At 49.9% G+C, this 16,540-nt stretch overlaps 1 protein-coding gene across 14 annotated transcripts in view; it reads left to right on the top strand.

Moving 5' to 3' along the window:
* Nucleotides 1-16,540, top strand: part of UBR4 (ubiquitin protein ligase E3 component n-recognin 4) — a 1,723,360-nt gene that overhangs the window by 856,889 nt on the left and 849,931 nt on the right. For all 14 annotated transcript variants that reach the window (XM_086921716.1, XM_086921718.1, XM_086921717.1 and 11 more), the window contains one exon: nucleotides 3,872-3,935. In XM_086921716.1, coding sequence (XP_086777842.1) covers nucleotides 3,872-3,935 — 64 coding nt within the window. The remainder of the gene's footprint in view (nucleotides 1-3,871; nucleotides 3,936-16,540) is intronic.

Here is a 16,540-nt window from a genome sequence, read left to right as displayed (position 1 = left end):
AAATGGAGGATGACAATTATCGAGTTTTGAGGCAGGGGTTTGTGCCCAAGGTCCACCATGAGGTCTGCAGTTCTCGGTCCCACATCAGTTCTTCGTTCATCTTTTTCTTTTGTGTGTGGATGGTACTGTTCAGGGTCCAAGGATGCCATCCAATACTATATATAGGGGCTTTTACAAGGGAGTGGCAGGTGGTGGCCAATGGGCTCCTTACCTGTGTTGTCTACACCCTCTATTATGCGCACCTCCTGCTGTAGGGGGTCATAGCCCTAGTCCTGATTGGAGGGGTCCTACCATCTCTAGATGGCGAGCACTGAAAAATCTACTTCACCTCGCCTACAGCACCTGAGGGGTGGAGTTGGAAGAGAGGCGTACACCTCCAACTCATTCTCCGTTTACCTGCCTGTCTTCCCTCCAAAAGAGGGTGAGGACAGGAGGGGGAGTCTGCTTTTTCTATCAGTAGAAGCTTGGGTCACGTTTGTCCCGCCACAGATGGCTTTTCCTCACTGGAGGGAGGTGTAAACAACTCCGCCCAGGGCAGGCATTTTTCTCGACCTGTTAGTGCACAGGCACTCGCCCCATGAGGTTTGAACTCTCTCTGGTGGTGACAGGCTGGCTTTAACCAGTCGGTGACCACATTAAGGGTTGGGAGGTTTCAGGGGACCCCTCTAAGGGGGTCCCTCGTGTGCAATTATTAATAAGCCTGACACTGGAATAAAAAAAGGTTTATTGAGACAAGATGTTTAGTATCGAACATCCCATAATATAGTGAAGCCATCTTGGAGCTGGGGAACTCGTAATGACGAGTGTCCAGCCCATGTACTCTCCATGGCTTCCCTGTTTACTTACAATATCCAAGAATGAACACGGATATTGCAGAGGCATATCTGCTCATACAGATATGTTCTCACAGGAGATATAGTGCACCTTGCCTTAGGACTATAAGGCCTAGCTATAGGTGTTTCTTACCTATATCCCATGCAGTGTCTCTGGGCATGACACACAGGGATTTGTATCATGTTGACTCATCCGTTTTGTCTGCACCAAGGCACACAGTTTGCAATTGCCTTGGTAAGGGCACCCTAGGGTTGGACAATTCGTGCTGCAACCCTTGAGGCCCCTCTTCAGTGCCAATGCCCTAGGTACCTGGGGTACCATTTACTAGGAACTGACAAGGGGTACTGAAGTTGGGCCTGTTGGGAAACAAAAGGTACAGTTTATGGAAAAAGCTTCTGGCACAGAAGACCTGGTTGGCTGAGACCCTGTGCACTTCCATTCGAAATGACATAATTTTCCAGGCAAAAAGTGGGGGCTAACTGTGTCCAAAAGAGGATACATTGGGTATCTATCCAAAGATAAGTAATGTGCGGCTAGATGTCTCTATCAGATGGACAAGTTACTTACCTTTGGTAACGCCTAATCTGGTAGAGACATAATCTAGCAGCAGATTCCTAACCGAAATACCCATCGCACCCTTACTGCAGATAGGTTTTTAAAGTCAGTGCTTTTCCCTTTCAAGGTCCTAGTCGTTCAGAAACACACCAATGGCAGTACACTTCATGGCTCTTTGCTTCTGGCATGGAAAGTCTTGAAAGCTAACGGACGTCAGCGCGCTGAGCTGGTGCCTCGTGTAGGAGATGCGGACATCACAATATAGCTGAGACGATGATGCCAGCATCACTTGGAGCCGACCGACCCCACCTACGTAAGGGCACTCGCTCAAAGAAAAATCTTCTGAATCCAGTCTGATCAGTGGGAAATTCAAAGATAAGGAATCTGCAGCTAGATTGTCTCTACTAGAGTATGACCGAAAGTAAGTAACTTGTCCAATACTTTCGGTGCAAGATGGTTAGTCGGGATGGGGAGGGGCATGGGGCAAATTAGGCAAGGGCAATAGAATGTGGAGTGTGAAGAACTCCCAGGACTCGTGATGAGGTTTGAGAAGTTTGAGCATATTACGCATGACTGTGATTTGACTCAGTGTACAAATGACAAACAACAAACTAAGAGAAATAATGTTTGTGCTAGGGACAGTTTGTTTTTAAGTAATGATTTTGCTATGTAGTTAGATGGGTTCAATTTAGGTTTCACACCCACAGCTAAACCTAGGTTCTCTATTCAAGCGCCTTGCCACACTCTGCTCTTGCCTGATGCATTGCACTGCTTAGGCTGGCTAGAATGTGCTGGTTTCTTAATCGCATCACTGATAGCTCTGTTTTCATATGCTCTTTTGTCTTTTAAGATTCTTCGCTCTGTTTCCTGTTTATTTTTTCACATTTTACATAAAAAGACTCTCAACTTCACATAACTTTTATTTCTCCCTACTCAACCTAAACTCATCCCACGATCCAACTTTCCCTAAATTATCTGCTTACCTGCTACTCCATCCCAACACACATACCTCCCATCTCTGGCCTGCCACTCTTGATTAAGATTATATCTCAAGTTTAATTCTTTTTTAAGTACCGTTCGTTTTTCCAGCTCCTTCCTCTCACCTTAAATCACCCACTTGCAAATAAACTACTTTCTCCATTTTCGCACTGCATTATTACAAACCCTTTTATTCCCTAATTTCCCCACTCTGCCCTGTTCTAATGTTCTGTTGCTATCCATCCTGCTGCTCCTTATTCGCCTGCTGTTTGTCAGTACCTATTCTGTCTCCTTTCTTTTATTATATCTCTTCTTTCTGACTTTTCCGTCTTATGGTTGCTTATCACTGTAAAGGGTTCTGTCATATTACCCCCAAAAGCTGTATGGCTTTTTGTACCCTTAAGCTATCCACCTACACATACGCTGCTTGAACGACTGAAATGCACTAAGTCAGGAGTCTGTGATATTCCCTAGGCCTAGAACAGTAGTGATGTACCTACGTGGGTCTAGAGAAGAAGAGGTCATTATTGATTCTCCTAGAATGGGAATACCTGAAAAACGGTGTCACAGGGAGACTTCTTCATCTACATGCAGGTGAGCTGATTTCTGTTGAGTTGAAGTCATCACTATAATTGCTAAAGTTGTTTGTAAGCAGAATGTTAAATAGAGGGTGATGTCTTCTTAACTTGTCAGAAAGACTAAATCCTGTCCCATGGTTTCTGGTCACATGAGACTGCATTAAATCTAAAAAGCTGCATGACCCAATTGTAGTGCATTTACAGAGCTGAGTGATGTGTCCAGTTCCGAATTGAGAAGACTCTGCTGTTGACTGTGTTGCTTTGGTAGAGCAGCAAGAAAGTCAACTTCATGGACCACACTGAGTGTATCTGATGTGAAGTGAAGGCCCTTCATTGGAGCTTTGTGTGGATCCAATTGTGGCAGCCTTTTCAGTTCCAGGATTTGGTCTATTTGGAAAAAGCTGACGAATGACAGCATTAGAGTAACTGTTCTTTCTACAGCAGTTTAAAATTCATAATCATTGGTAAATTTATACAGCTAGCCCTATGTGAAAGTAGCTTATGATGTTGCCGGGTTTGAGTGGTGTACATTTAAAGATGTATATGAAGACCTGGCAGTTGTTTACCAGAGGGTCTTGCAGTAAAGAACTGAGCTGCATTATTCAAACTCTGTTGATATTTTAATGCTGGAGTACAAGTACTTCTGCTGTTTCTATTCAAGTGTATTGTCTGAATTGTGAGGCATGGAGAGGAAATATTAGGGGTCCAGCCAACCATGATTTTGTGTCACTGATCTGTGTTGAAATAGCAAGGTGCTAACAGTGCCCCTTTTCCAGGGCCCTACTACTTAACCCTCGTTTGTGCACCCTGTTGTGCTTCATCTTTTCAGCTTGTTTGCTGTGTACTCTTTTGTTCTGTTGTAGTTTGTTTGGGCTACGTTTTGTCAATAAAGAGTTGCTAACCACATGCCATTTTTCTCTTTGCAGACTGGTTGGAAGTTCTTTGGAGGCTCTAGAAAGCTGCTTTGCTCTTGGACCACACATGGAAAAGGCAGGTTATTTTGATTATGTATCCTCTAGTACTGGCTTACATTATGGCACTTTTCTTGTTATTTTGAGTACTCCCAAATGAATAGGATAATAATTTGTGCAGAGGATGAACCTGCAGTGATCTCCGGCACCAAATATTTTCCATTTGTTGCCATGTGTTTGAATTTTGTTGCACAATCCCCCATTTCGCTGGTGGCCATCTTACCTAAGGAGTATACAATGAAAACCTTTCACTTGTGGTGGTTATGTTTTGGCCATTTTATTCTTTCTTTTTTTCTTCACTGTTGTGAGTTTGCTTGTGTTTTCCCCTCTCCTATTTCCCTGAACATCTATTCTAACCATATATTTTTTTAATATTAAGTTCTTGACAGTCATGCTGTGAGATAAGATGTATGCCTGTACCTGAAGCTTGCATCTGAAAGAGACACGTTAGTGATAGATTCCTTACCTTAGAATATCCCTAGGTGTCAGACTGGATCCGGAAAGTTTTGCTTAGCAGTACCCCTGCGCGTCAGTAGGTGGCGTCCTGTGGATCCGCGTCTGTCATGGCGTCCTGAGCACCGAGATGACGTCACGCAGAGTACTTAGGCGCCACCCTTGCGCATGGACGTCAGTTCTTTCTTTTTCTGCGCCAGCAAGGTCAGTTCCGGATTGAGCAAGTACCGTGGTCACTATTTGACTACTCTTTTGAGACTTTTGTCTCCCCCCTTTTTGCTCCTGGTGCACGTAGGGATGCCCGGCTTTAAGTCTTGTGGTGCAGGCTGCCGTAATATGTCGGTGGCAGACCCCCGTGATGTGTGCCTCTACTGCCTAGAGACAGATCACGACTCACGGGACTGTCGAGCCATGGCCCGAAAGCCTTGCTGGAGCGGAGTCGGAAATTGCTGGAGGTTTCAGCATTTGTCTCACCGCCGCTCTGGGTCCAGGGGCCGTTCCCACGACCGCTCGCGTGACCAGAGCCGTTGCGCCTTGTTAGCTCCAAGTCTTCGCCTTCGGATTCTGGTAAGTGACGCCATAAAAAGAAGTAGAAGAAGCGTGTTTGCTCTCAGATGTCCCCCCGTTGCTCCGCTGAGGTAGAAGAGGGAGACAGGGGGTCCGCCCCTGCGGCTCCTCTGGAGCCTAAGAGTCCCGCGGCCTACCCACCATACCCGGGTCTGTCGGAGACTCCCAAACAGGTACAAGAGTTTCTTGCTGCCATGGACCGCCTTTTTGGGCCCCGGGCTCCCGCCAGCGTGCCTTTTGGTCCCACGGTCCCGTGTCCAGATCCTGCTGGCCCGGCGGCTCCGGCCCCAGTGCCACAGGATCCTGCCCTGCTGGCTCCGGCCCGACGCTGCGAGGTGCAGCGCTCCCGGCCCCAGCGGCGTCCTCGGCTCCACCCCCTGCGTCGCACTGGGTGCCGTTTATTCCACCCCTGCCCCGGTTCCCGGACTATTTTTTTCCGGCCTGGGATCCGCATTGTGAAGCGGCTCCACCCCGGCCGGTGCCATTCTCGGCTCTGTTCCAGACGCCATTCGTCCCTTCTCCGGCTCTGCCGCCGCGACCAGCTCTCTACGCCAGAGGCGACGACGACTGGGATAGATCAGAGAACCTGGAAGACGCGGGCGACATTTGTTTCTTCTGAGCCGGGGTATGCCTCTCCTCCGCCTACTATGGAGGAGGGTGCTTCCTACACCATGGTGCTCCGTTGGGCTGCTGAGGCTCTCAATCTTGACCTCCCTACAGTGGTACTCAAAACCAACCTCCTTACAGAGTTGCTCCAGACTGTGTCTACTTCGTCGGAGCCGATGCTTCCTTTCAATGAGGCCCTTACTGAAGTCCTCTTGGGCACTTGGTTGCGGGCATCCACAGGGGTGCCGGTGGATAAAAACTACGCCAGAAGTCACCGCCCAGTGCTTGGTGATCCTACCTTCCTGACCACTCATCCTACGCCTGAGAGCCTGGTCATTCAGGTCTCGACGTCGCAGAGTGCCATTCCCACGACTCCTTCGGATAAGGAATCCAAATGGCTGGAACAATTTGTTAAGAGGTGGTTCTCCTCGGCCAGCTTAAGGCTACGGTCGTTTAACACTGCCTGCTTGTTGGGCCGTTACTCCCACGCAGTGTGTTATTCCATTGTTCAGTTGTTGCCTCAGTGTTCTGATGAGGTCCAGGCTGTCCTTTCCCAAGTGATTGCTGAAGGTAAGGATGTGGCTAAGTTTGCCATCAGGTGTGGGTTGGACAACGCTGGTTTGTTGGGCAGGGCAATTTCCACGACTGTGGCGTTGCGGTGCCACGCCTGGTTGCGTTCGACTGGGTTCTCGCCGAATGTCCAGGGCTCGCTCATGGACATGCCCTTTGATGGCTCCCGCCTCTTTGGCGGTAAGGCCGACCGGTCACTGGAGCGTTTTAGGGACTCATGGTCCATGGCCAAGTCCTTGGGTCTTTCTACGAAGAACCCTGCCACTCCTAGGTTTTGTTCCTTTCGTGGCAAGACACCCAGGTACGCTCCTCCAACAAGTCTGTGCAGAACCAGCGTCAGCGGCTTCCGCAGGGGCGGGTCCGGGAACCAGCATGCGGGTCAGTCCACCTCAACCCCTGCTGATTCCACCTCTAAACCCTCCTAATCCGAGCTTCAAGGGGGTGACAGGGTCCACCATCACCTCCACCACTGGCGCGAAATCACATCGGACCTGTGGGTGCTACAGATAATCTGCAAGGGTTATTCCCTTCCCTTTCAGTCTTCCCCCCCAGATATGCCGCCTCTGTGCCACCGCATGTCGGGGATCATTTAGTTCTTTCCCAACAAGAAGTCACAGCCCTCTTGGCCAAGGGGGCTATCGAGTGCGTTCTTGTGCAGGAAGTAGGGAGAGGTTGTTATTCCCACTACTTTCTGGTCCCCAAAAAGGACAAGGGGGGCCTGCGCCCCATCTTGGAACTTCAGGACGTCAATCGCTTCCTCCGGAAGGAGAAATTTAAAATGCTGACTCTGGCTCCGGTCCTGGCTGACCTCGACCCTGGAGACTGGATGGTAGCCTTGGACTTGCAGGACACTTATTTTCACATCCCCGTCCTGCCGGCCCACCGGCGTTACCTGCGGTTCACTGTAGGCCAGGAGCATTTTCAGTTTGCCGTGCTCCCCTTCTGCCTTACCAGCACCCCTCAGGTGTTCACGAAGGTGATGGGGGTGGTTGCGACTCACTTGCGCAGGTCGGGACTGTCAGTCTTCCCCTACCTCGACGACTGGTTGTTGAAGGCGGTCTCGCCCCGGGCAGTCGTCGACCACTTTCAGACTACGGCCGGCCTCCTGCAGTTCCTGGGGTTCTCCGCGGATTCCCGGCTTCATATCAACCTTTTGGAGCTGCGGGCGATCCGACTTGCACTCAAGGCCTTCCTTCCCTTGGTCCAGGGAAGTGTAGTGCTGGTGTTCACGGACAACACCACCGCCATGTGGTATTGCAACAAACAGGGCGGAGTGGGGTCCTGGGCTCTATGTCAGGAGGCTCTGCACCTCTGGACATTGCTGGAACATCAAGACATTACCTTGGTAGTTCAACACCTGGCAGGTTCTCTCAACGCCAGGGCAGACAAACTCAGCCGCTGGTGCTTGATGGATCATGAATGGCGTCTGAAATCGGACGTGGCGCAAGGTCTCTTTCAGCAGTGGGGAGAGCCTTGGTTAGATCTATTTGCCACCAAAGAGAACGCGCAATGTCATCAATTCTGGTTGTTGGAATTTCAACGGCGGCACTCACTCGGCGACGCTTTTCTTCGCGAGTCGAGTTGCGGTCTGTTGTACAACTTTCTGCCTGTACCACTTCTGCCCAGAGTGCTGAAGAAGATCAGGCGCGACCGGGCCCAAGTCATCCTTGTGGTGCCTGATTGGGCAAGAAGATACTGGTATCCCGAGCTACTCAGCATGGAGCTCGATCCCCTGATCCGATTGCCTCTTCGGGAGGATCTTCTGTCGCAGCAGCAGGGGACGGTTCTCCACTCGAACCTGTCCAGCCTCCACCTCCATGTGTGGCGATTGAGCGGTGACAGTTGACCCCTTTCGATCTTTATCTCGAAGTTTGTGATGTCATTCTGGCAGCCAGGCGTCCCTCTACAAAAACTGCATACCCCTGTAGGTGGAAAAAGTTTGTGGCATGGTGCACGGCGAAGGCTGTGGATGCCCTTTCTGCCCCTCTTTCCGAGGTTCTTTTGTTCCTTCTTTCTGTAGCCCAGCAGGGCTCTGCTCTATGCACTATCAAAGGTTATCTTTCGGCCATTTCTGCCTTTCTACGGTGTAAGAAAGTGCCATCTTTCTTGCCTTGGTATGTCCCCCCTTTTTTCTGAACTGCTGATGTGCTTTGACTGAGTGTTCACTGTGTTCCTGCCAACCAGGTACCCAGGGCCTGTGTTCCTTCCCTAAAACTGTGCTGAAATTAGAAACCCAATTGGCATATCTAGCCACCGGTCAGCCCCTAGTAAATGGCACCCTAGGTACCCAGGGCATGGTGAGCAGAGAAGACCCCTGAGGGCTGCAGCACGTATTGTGCCACCCTCAGGGGCCCTGTACCCTGGCACCCACACACTGCCTTTGCAGGCTGAGTGCCTAAGTACAGAACTAAACCAAGAGTCGACATGGCACACATCCCTGTGTGCCATGCCCACAGAACCCACTGCCCTGGCATACTTCAGTCACCCCTCTAGCTGGGTGCCCTATGCCAGAGGTGTGGGCAAGGTGCATGAGCCCTGTGCCCCTACAGTACCCAGGGCCATTCTTGGGCACTGTAAGCGCAGTGATGCCATTAAGAGTATATAGTGCTGGGAGGTTGTCATTACGAACTCACCAAGACCATAATGGCTACACTGAAGCCTGACCAGTTTGGTACCAAACCTCTCAGCACATTAAACCCGCACTGATGCCAGTGTGGGATTTAATGTGAAATGCACCAGAGGGCTTCTTAAAGATGCCATCTGAAACCCTAACCTCCAATCCACGTCTGGGCTGAGTGACTGCAGAGGATGCCACACAGCAGACATGTTGCTGGACCCCTGGGTGGAGAGCCCCCGCTCTCCTGGGCCTGCAACAATGCACGTCCTGGGCGAGGTGCTAGGTCTACTCCCCCAGGATGGGCAAGGGGAAGCTTCAAAGGCATGCCGCCTCTGTGAGCTTCTCCAGACCATTTGCTGTACCCAGCAAACAGCCCCCTCCAGTTCTGGCCCCCACTCTGCCGGGAAGACTGGCGGTAAAAACTAGGTCAGGAAGGGGGGGGTGCCAGCCCATGCCAACCCCACCCCTCAGGTGGGGGAGACGAGGTGAAGCACGACCCCGGGCTCCGGCCATCTTGTAGATGGGGAGCCCTGCCCAATCCCAGCTAGGCTCCTGCCCCCCCTCCCACAGGAGAGGAGCAGGCTAGGGGGTGTACTCACCCCAGGACACGGACCCATTGGTCCCTGTGCTTGCCCTACCTGTAACGCCGCTAAAGTCAGTATTTAGGGGCTCCCTGAACCTTCCTTCCTCAGATCCCGATACGAAAAGAAGAAAGATCAAGAAGATGACCCGCCGTGTAACTGCTAACAGGACGACAACAATGGAATTGGCCCCAGCCCTACCGGCCTGTCAATCCTGGAACCTGCTCCGGCCTAATTCCGGCGACTCCTGCGGACAGCAACCTTGGGACACCCGGAGTACCTGACTGGCTCGACCCTCTTAAAGACTGGGACTACCATCAGCAGAGGCTCTGCTCCAACAACCCACCTGGTGCCAGCCAGGAAGCTCCGGACCAGCCCACTCTGCACCCGCCGAGCCCGGGCCTGGCCCAACCGAACCAAGACCACGCGGACGCCCCCCCGGCGACTGGGACCCGAAGTCCAGTGCCCAAAGACCCTCCTTGACGAACCAGACGACGTCTGCAGACTCAGAACCAAGGGACACCCCAACTGCGACCAGCTGAGGGTAAGCTTTTCCGACACCCCTGCACCTGGCGCCCTACAGCCCCTGTCCCTCCCTTTGGGGTACCTACCTGTGCTCCAAGATCCCAACTTACCTATCGAAGTGTTGGTCACCCCAGGAGAGTCTATGTCCCCGAGCCTGCAGTCTTTGTCACTTTTTGACCTTTCCCATTGGATAACATTGAGTGTCCGACGGCTCAAAAGCACCCTGCACCCAGCCGCCCGAGTGCCGCTGGCTGTGCCACCTATCCTACTTCCCCCATTGCCCTGACAAGTGACAAGGAGCCCAGCTCTCACAGCCGCGTGGCCTGCTAGCCAGCAGCCACCAACCGAAGGCCCCCTTTCCCTCATTGGATATTATTGGGCCTAACTACCTCTGCACCCGGCCGGCCCTGTGCTGCTGGGGCTGAACCAACTGTACCTACCTGACCTTGGGGTACCCCTGAGTCTATGCCCAGAACCATAACTTCACCAGCCAAGTACTCACCTGGAAACCTGTAACTCACTTACCTGCCATTGGATAACATTGACCAATTTTGACTCGAAAATGTTTTTAGTGTGAAGTTTTGAAAACTGAAAATATTCATACAAAATCAGCTGAATTCCGAAGTACTCACCTGTGATTAGGGGAGAAGCCAGTACTTTACCTTTCAGCCCAGTACTGAACCGCAAAAGTAATCCTTACTGCGTTTACTAGTAATCTGTATTTTCTCCCTAGGAACCTATTGTCTGCTTTTCTATGAAATTTCTTCAAAGTGTCTACTTTTGAAAAGTTGAAATATTCTTTAAAAACCATACGAAATACTGAAACGCAATTACCAACCTGTTTAAGTTAAGACCCCAGTGCTGGCCCTAGGAGACCAGTGCTGGATTACAAAAGTAACGCGATCGTACTTTACCTGCAACTTGAATTTTTTCCCGTTGAATAACATTGTCAGATTTACATAGAAAAGTTTCCAAGTGTGAACTTTTAAAACTGCTTTATATTCATGAAAATTCAGTACAGTTACTAAAACGTTTTTGCTCATCTGGTTTCAGCTCAGACCCCAGGACTGAATCTAGGATTTAGACCTGGAACTACACTGTAATTAACTGTACTTTTATGATAATAATCCATTGAGCTCAATGCTAAAGTGTGTCTAGACTTGTGTTGCCTTCAGCAACCCCTGTACCTATTGTGTTCACATACCTTATTGCTTCCTTGCAAAGTAATTGCATGAAAGTATTCATACCCAGCAAAGTATATTTTTATGCCTGCTGGTTCGATAAATAAAACAACTATATATTTGGATATAATAACCATTGGCCTGGAGTTCAGTCTTTGAGTGTGTAAAATCTTTTGCTGACTGAGTGTGTACAACAAATGCTTTGCACTGCCCTCTGGTACTGCCTTACTGCTCGACCAAGCTACCACTTTGGAAAGTAGGGTCAGTCCTGACTTTAACCTCTGTTTTACCTTTAGGGTTTGTGCACTCTATACACACTGTACTTCCTTATTGTCAAGTATATATAGAGCCACTTTCTCACGTACGGCTTCCTGATCAGCCTTCTCTTTTTAAGTCCCCGGTTGTGAACTGTTTTCTAAAAGGCATTACGCACACGTTCCCTCCGAGGGGTGCCGTTTATCATGCCTCAGTGGGACTTAAACCTTGTCTTGAAGTTTCTGATGTGCGCTCCCTTCGAGCCCCTTCATAACTGTCCTTTGCGTCTTCTCACCTTAAAGACTGCTTTCCTAGTTGCTGTCACCTCCGCCAGAAGAGTGAGTGAGCTCTAGGCTCTTTTTTCTAAACCGCCTTTCCTTTCTATTCATTCGGACAAGGTGGTTGTTAGGACTCGTCCTTCTTTCTTGCCAAAGGTTGTCACGCTCTTCCACATCGGGCAGACCATCTCTTTGCCCACCTTGTTTCCGGTCCGCATCCTTCCAGAGAGGACGAGAGGCTCCACCCTCTGGACCCGAAACGTGCGCTCACATTCTATCTGCAGCGTACACAGCAGTTCCGGGTGGATGATCAGTTCTTTGTCGGCTATGTATGCGCTAAAAAAGGCCGGGCCGTGCACAAACAGACCAACTCCCGGTGGGTCGTTCTGTGCATCAAAGCATGTTATTCCTTGGCCAAGAAACAGCTTCCTGTGGGACTGCGTGCCCATTCGACCAGGGCTACTGCAGCTACTACTGCCTTGGGACGTGGCGTTCCCTTGCAGGACATTTGTCAGGCAGCTACGTGGGCCTCACTGCGCATGTTTTCCAAGCACTACTGCCTTGACAGTCTGGTCTGGAGGGACAGCTTCTTTGGCCGCTCTGTTCTCCGTGACTTCCTGGTGTAATTTGGTTCACAGACCCACCTCCGGGGTTAGTATTGCTGGGGAATGTATTCTAAGGTAAGGAATCTATCACTAACGTGTCTCTTTCAGATGCACGAGTTACTACTTGTGTAAAGATATATCTGTAAGAGACATTAGTTAGTGATAGATTCCTTACCGCCCCACCCATCCTCCTGTTCTGCGAACTGATTACTAGGGTTAAGGTCATCCCTTTTAGGGCCCTAGTTTTATGCACCAATGGTCAGTATCTTGCATGGTTCTGCGTTCCTGGTGCAGAAAGTCGTGTACAGAACTGACGTCAGCACGCATGGGTGGCATCTAAGTACTCTCCGTGATGTCATCTCGGCGCTCACGACACCAGTGACGGACTTGGAGCCGCAGCACGCCACCTACTGACGCACAGGGGTACTACTAACCAAAACTTTCCGGATCCAGTCTGACGCCTGGGGATATTCTAAGGTAAGGAATCAATTGATGTCTCTAACAGATGTATCGTTACACAAGTAGTAACTTGTGCTTTCGGAGCAAGCACTGGACACTTCCATATATTCCCACTGGAGGCATGTGGTGTCACTGTCAGAGGCAATAATATGCCTTTACAGAGGCATTTGTGCATTTGGCATTAGTTCATTACTTTTGCATAATGCAGTTATGTAAGATTTCATAGAAGATTTTATTATTTTCAAATATATTCTCAGTTGTCTTCTCCAAACACATCTGGCTTCAAAAATTTAAAAATGTGTGCTAGTAAAATGACAACAACTTAACTCACCGGATTGTAATCACTAGGTTTTTACCAAATCACTTCTAAGTGCTGTACCTGCACCAATGTGTATTTTAAGTTTACAAAACACAGGTGTAGGAAAGTAAGATCTGCTTTCATGGTTATGCCCATTTTTTGCTGGTGTCAGTATGTGTTTTTGACTAGTCTGACTGGGATCCTGCTAATCAGACTGTGTTTCCTCCTTAAATCTGTCATGGTAAATACTTGGGTACCTCCACAATAGGTTACTGGTGTACCCTTGTAAGTCCCTAGGTACTCGGGGCATAGGAACACCAGGGTTCTTCCATGGGCTGCAGCATGTATTGTGCCACCCATGAGAGACCACTCAAACTATGACTACAGGCCTGCCATTGCAGCCTGTGTATGCTGGTGCTAGCACTACTTACAACAGGTATGTTTCCTTTTATCTGAGATCACTACACTGAAAACCTATAAGTAACCCCTAAGGCAGTCCTGTCAATCCTGAAGGCAGGGTGCTGGGTTATAAATGTGAGGGTGCCCCTGCATTAGCAGGACACCATGACAAACCTCAAAGTCGATTCTACGGGCTTTGTAAGTGTGATCATCCATTTTGATACATATAGTGATCATGCGTCATTTCACGATGGCTATCTATAGAGTTGCTTTGCCGAACCTAGGCATGTTTGGTAACAAACATGTTGGGAATCCAACCTGGTGTTGGAGGTATGATTCTGTGCACTGGGGGCTCCTCCAGGAAGCCCCCAATACTCCCAGTAAAAGCCTTTTAGGGTCTGCTAGCAAGCTAGTGCTGCTGCCAACCACAGACACGATTCCTCCCTCCTGTTACTGAGCTCGAGCAGGGGAAGGTAGAACAATAGGTTTCCTGTCACAGGGCGGTGGGACCACCTCGCAAGCAGGACTTTGTGTGTTGAGTTAGGGTAGTGGTGCTTGACAGCACCACCATACTGCTTTGAAGGGCACATTTGGTGCCCTCCGTGCAAGTTTGAGCCAGTTCAGGGAGCCCTTGGCTCCCGCTCTGGCGTGAAACTGGACAAAGGAAATGGGAGTATTCTCCTCTCTGTTCAGCCCCTTCTCTGGGAGGGACCCCTGAGTCGTCCTGAGGGTACATAATTGCTTACCTGTTGGTGGGCCCGCAGATTCATCGTGTGACAAGACTCCAGCCTGAAACCACGTAACTCTTTGACCTTCTAGACACTTGGACTTTCCTGGAACCAATACTGCATCAAGGAAGACTTCTGCTGCTTCTGGTCTTGCTGTTCTGCAAGCTTTCGTTGTCTCGTCTATTCTTCTTCCAGGATCTTCAACAGACCTGTGGGCATCAAAGACACCCAAAGTAATCTCCCTTGGAGTGAAAGAGTCACACCCCTGCATCTGCAGGCACTGCAACAAAGCTGACCGGTCTGCTGCTCCTGACTTCCAATGGACTTTAAAAGGCTCAGCAACACAGACGGTGGTTCTGCAACTCCCTCGAGGCCTGACCTGTCCTCAGCAAATTTGATGTCAGTATCCCTCTTCTGAACCGCTGGGACCGAACCCATGTGCACTGTGTCGACTTGCCGTTGCCAAGGCTTGTTGGCTCTGCTCTCCGGAGATCTTTGGGCTGCAATAAGCTCTGGCATCTCTTCCTGCCAAGTTCTTTGTCCTCACCGCATCCTTTACACCGTGGGTCTTCAGCTTTGGTGAGCTGCTTGAGGTCCTCTTGTGCATTCGACATCCTGTGCATTCGGCCTGTGGGTTCTCTTGATGGTCTACTCTTCCTTCAGTGGGCTCCCCTGCTTCATCTGGCACCTGCTCTGACTCTCAAGCACTTGGAAAGTCCCTTGGACCTTGCTGGTACCAACGTTACTCCTTCATCGTTGACCACATCTGTAGCTACTGCCTGACATCGACCCCCTGGTTCTCGCGTTCTGATGTGGGACAGCTTGTGCACAACTCCTGGTCTTCCTCAGGGTCACCGTCATCACTCCTGCATCTTCAATCTTTTACAGGGCCCTCTGTGTGAGGTCTTTTTTCTCCAACTGTAACCGTGACTTTCCCTTTGACTGGTATTGAGTACTTTTCTACTTTTCTCACAGTCTCTGTGGGATTCCTGTGTTTTTACCTTGGGTGGTTCCTTGTGTGCCCTGCTCCTCTGAGTCACCTGGTCCAAGTCCCGACATCAGTCGTAGTTCGCATTTGACTTTCTTAGTATATGGTTTGGTCTCCCCCTGGAGACCACTGTGTATTGTGCTCACTTACCTCTTCAATTGAAGTATTATTGTGTATTTGTGTTAATATCTCCAGGTAGGAGATATACTAATGTGTTAGTAAGTGCTGTGCAATAAATGGACATTTTTATAACTACACTGTGTGGTTATTTTTCGTTTAAACTACCCTACATGATTAGGTCTGGTAAAACAAGCTGCTTAACACTACTTCTGGACTAAGCCTGAAGGCTGCTCTCTGCAGCTACCACTTAAAGAGCGATCTATGGTTGTCTAAGACCAATGAAATCACAATAAGTGTTGTCAGGATCGTGCAAGGTGCTTCCCTTAAGTAAGAGTGGTCCACATACTAAGCCAGCCTCCTACAACCGGGAAAACACATTATACTGTCTTTCATTTGCAATGGACTGGTTCCATCAAGTCCAATAGCTATTCCTATCTGAGAGAGACTTAGAGAGACATATACCCACAAATTCCTTACTTTAGTATATTCCCCTGGCATCCGACCTGAAACTTGAAAATCTCTAGCAGTACCTCTGTGCACCGTAGGTGGCATTGACCAGCTATATGTCGTCCCTGCCGGATGTTATGTGCTTGGTGACTATGAATGTGACACCCCAGCGCTGACATCACTTCCTTTCTTTCTGTGCCAACAGCGTGGATCTGGAAGTGCGACCCCGTCATTTTGGCCATTTGTTTTTTACATTTCGTCCCCATTTTGAGCATGTAATGCTCCCAGTGCATTTAGTGATGTCTCCTGAAAACAAGCATTTACAATGCAATGGTTTTGCCTTTGTTAAAGTTTGAGCTATTGGCAATGCTCTTGACATTATTATTATTTTTTTTTTTTAACATAAATAAATGTCATTGTCATTTGCAATGCCACTAGCTTTATCTTTCGCAAATGGCACCCACAAACACCTACAGAGAGCCCCCCCAACACACACCCACACAGAGCCCCCCCACACACTGCGAGCCCCCCCACACACTGCGAGCCCCCCCACACACTGCGAGCCCCCCCACACACTGCGAGCCCCCCACACACACTGCGAGCCCCCCCCACACACTGCGAGCTCCCTCCACACACTGCGAGCTCCCTCCACACACTGCGAGCTCCCTCCACACACTGCGAGCTTCTTCCACACACTGCGAGCCTTCTCCACACACTGCGATCCCCCCCCACACACACTGCGATCCCCCCCCACACACTGAGAGCCCCCCCACACACTGAGAGCCCCCCCCACACACTGAGAGCCCCCCACACACTGAGAGCCCCCCCACACACTGAGAGCCCCCCCACGCACTGAGAGCCTCCCCCACACACTGAGAGCCCCTCCCCCCCCTTGTCTGGCAATGTACATCAGGCCCTCAGAGTTAATTGTGAAGAAAGACAAGAAG

Source organism: Lissotriton vulgaris, chromosome 5, assembly GCF_964263255.1.
Source record: "Lissotriton vulgaris chromosome 5, aLisVul1.2, whole genome shotgun sequence".
Lineage (NCBI taxonomy): Eukaryota > Metazoa > Chordata > Amphibia > Caudata > Salamandridae > Lissotriton > Lissotriton vulgaris.
Note: the sequence above shows the minus strand (reverse complement) of the source record. Positions and strands in the feature narration are given on the sequence as shown.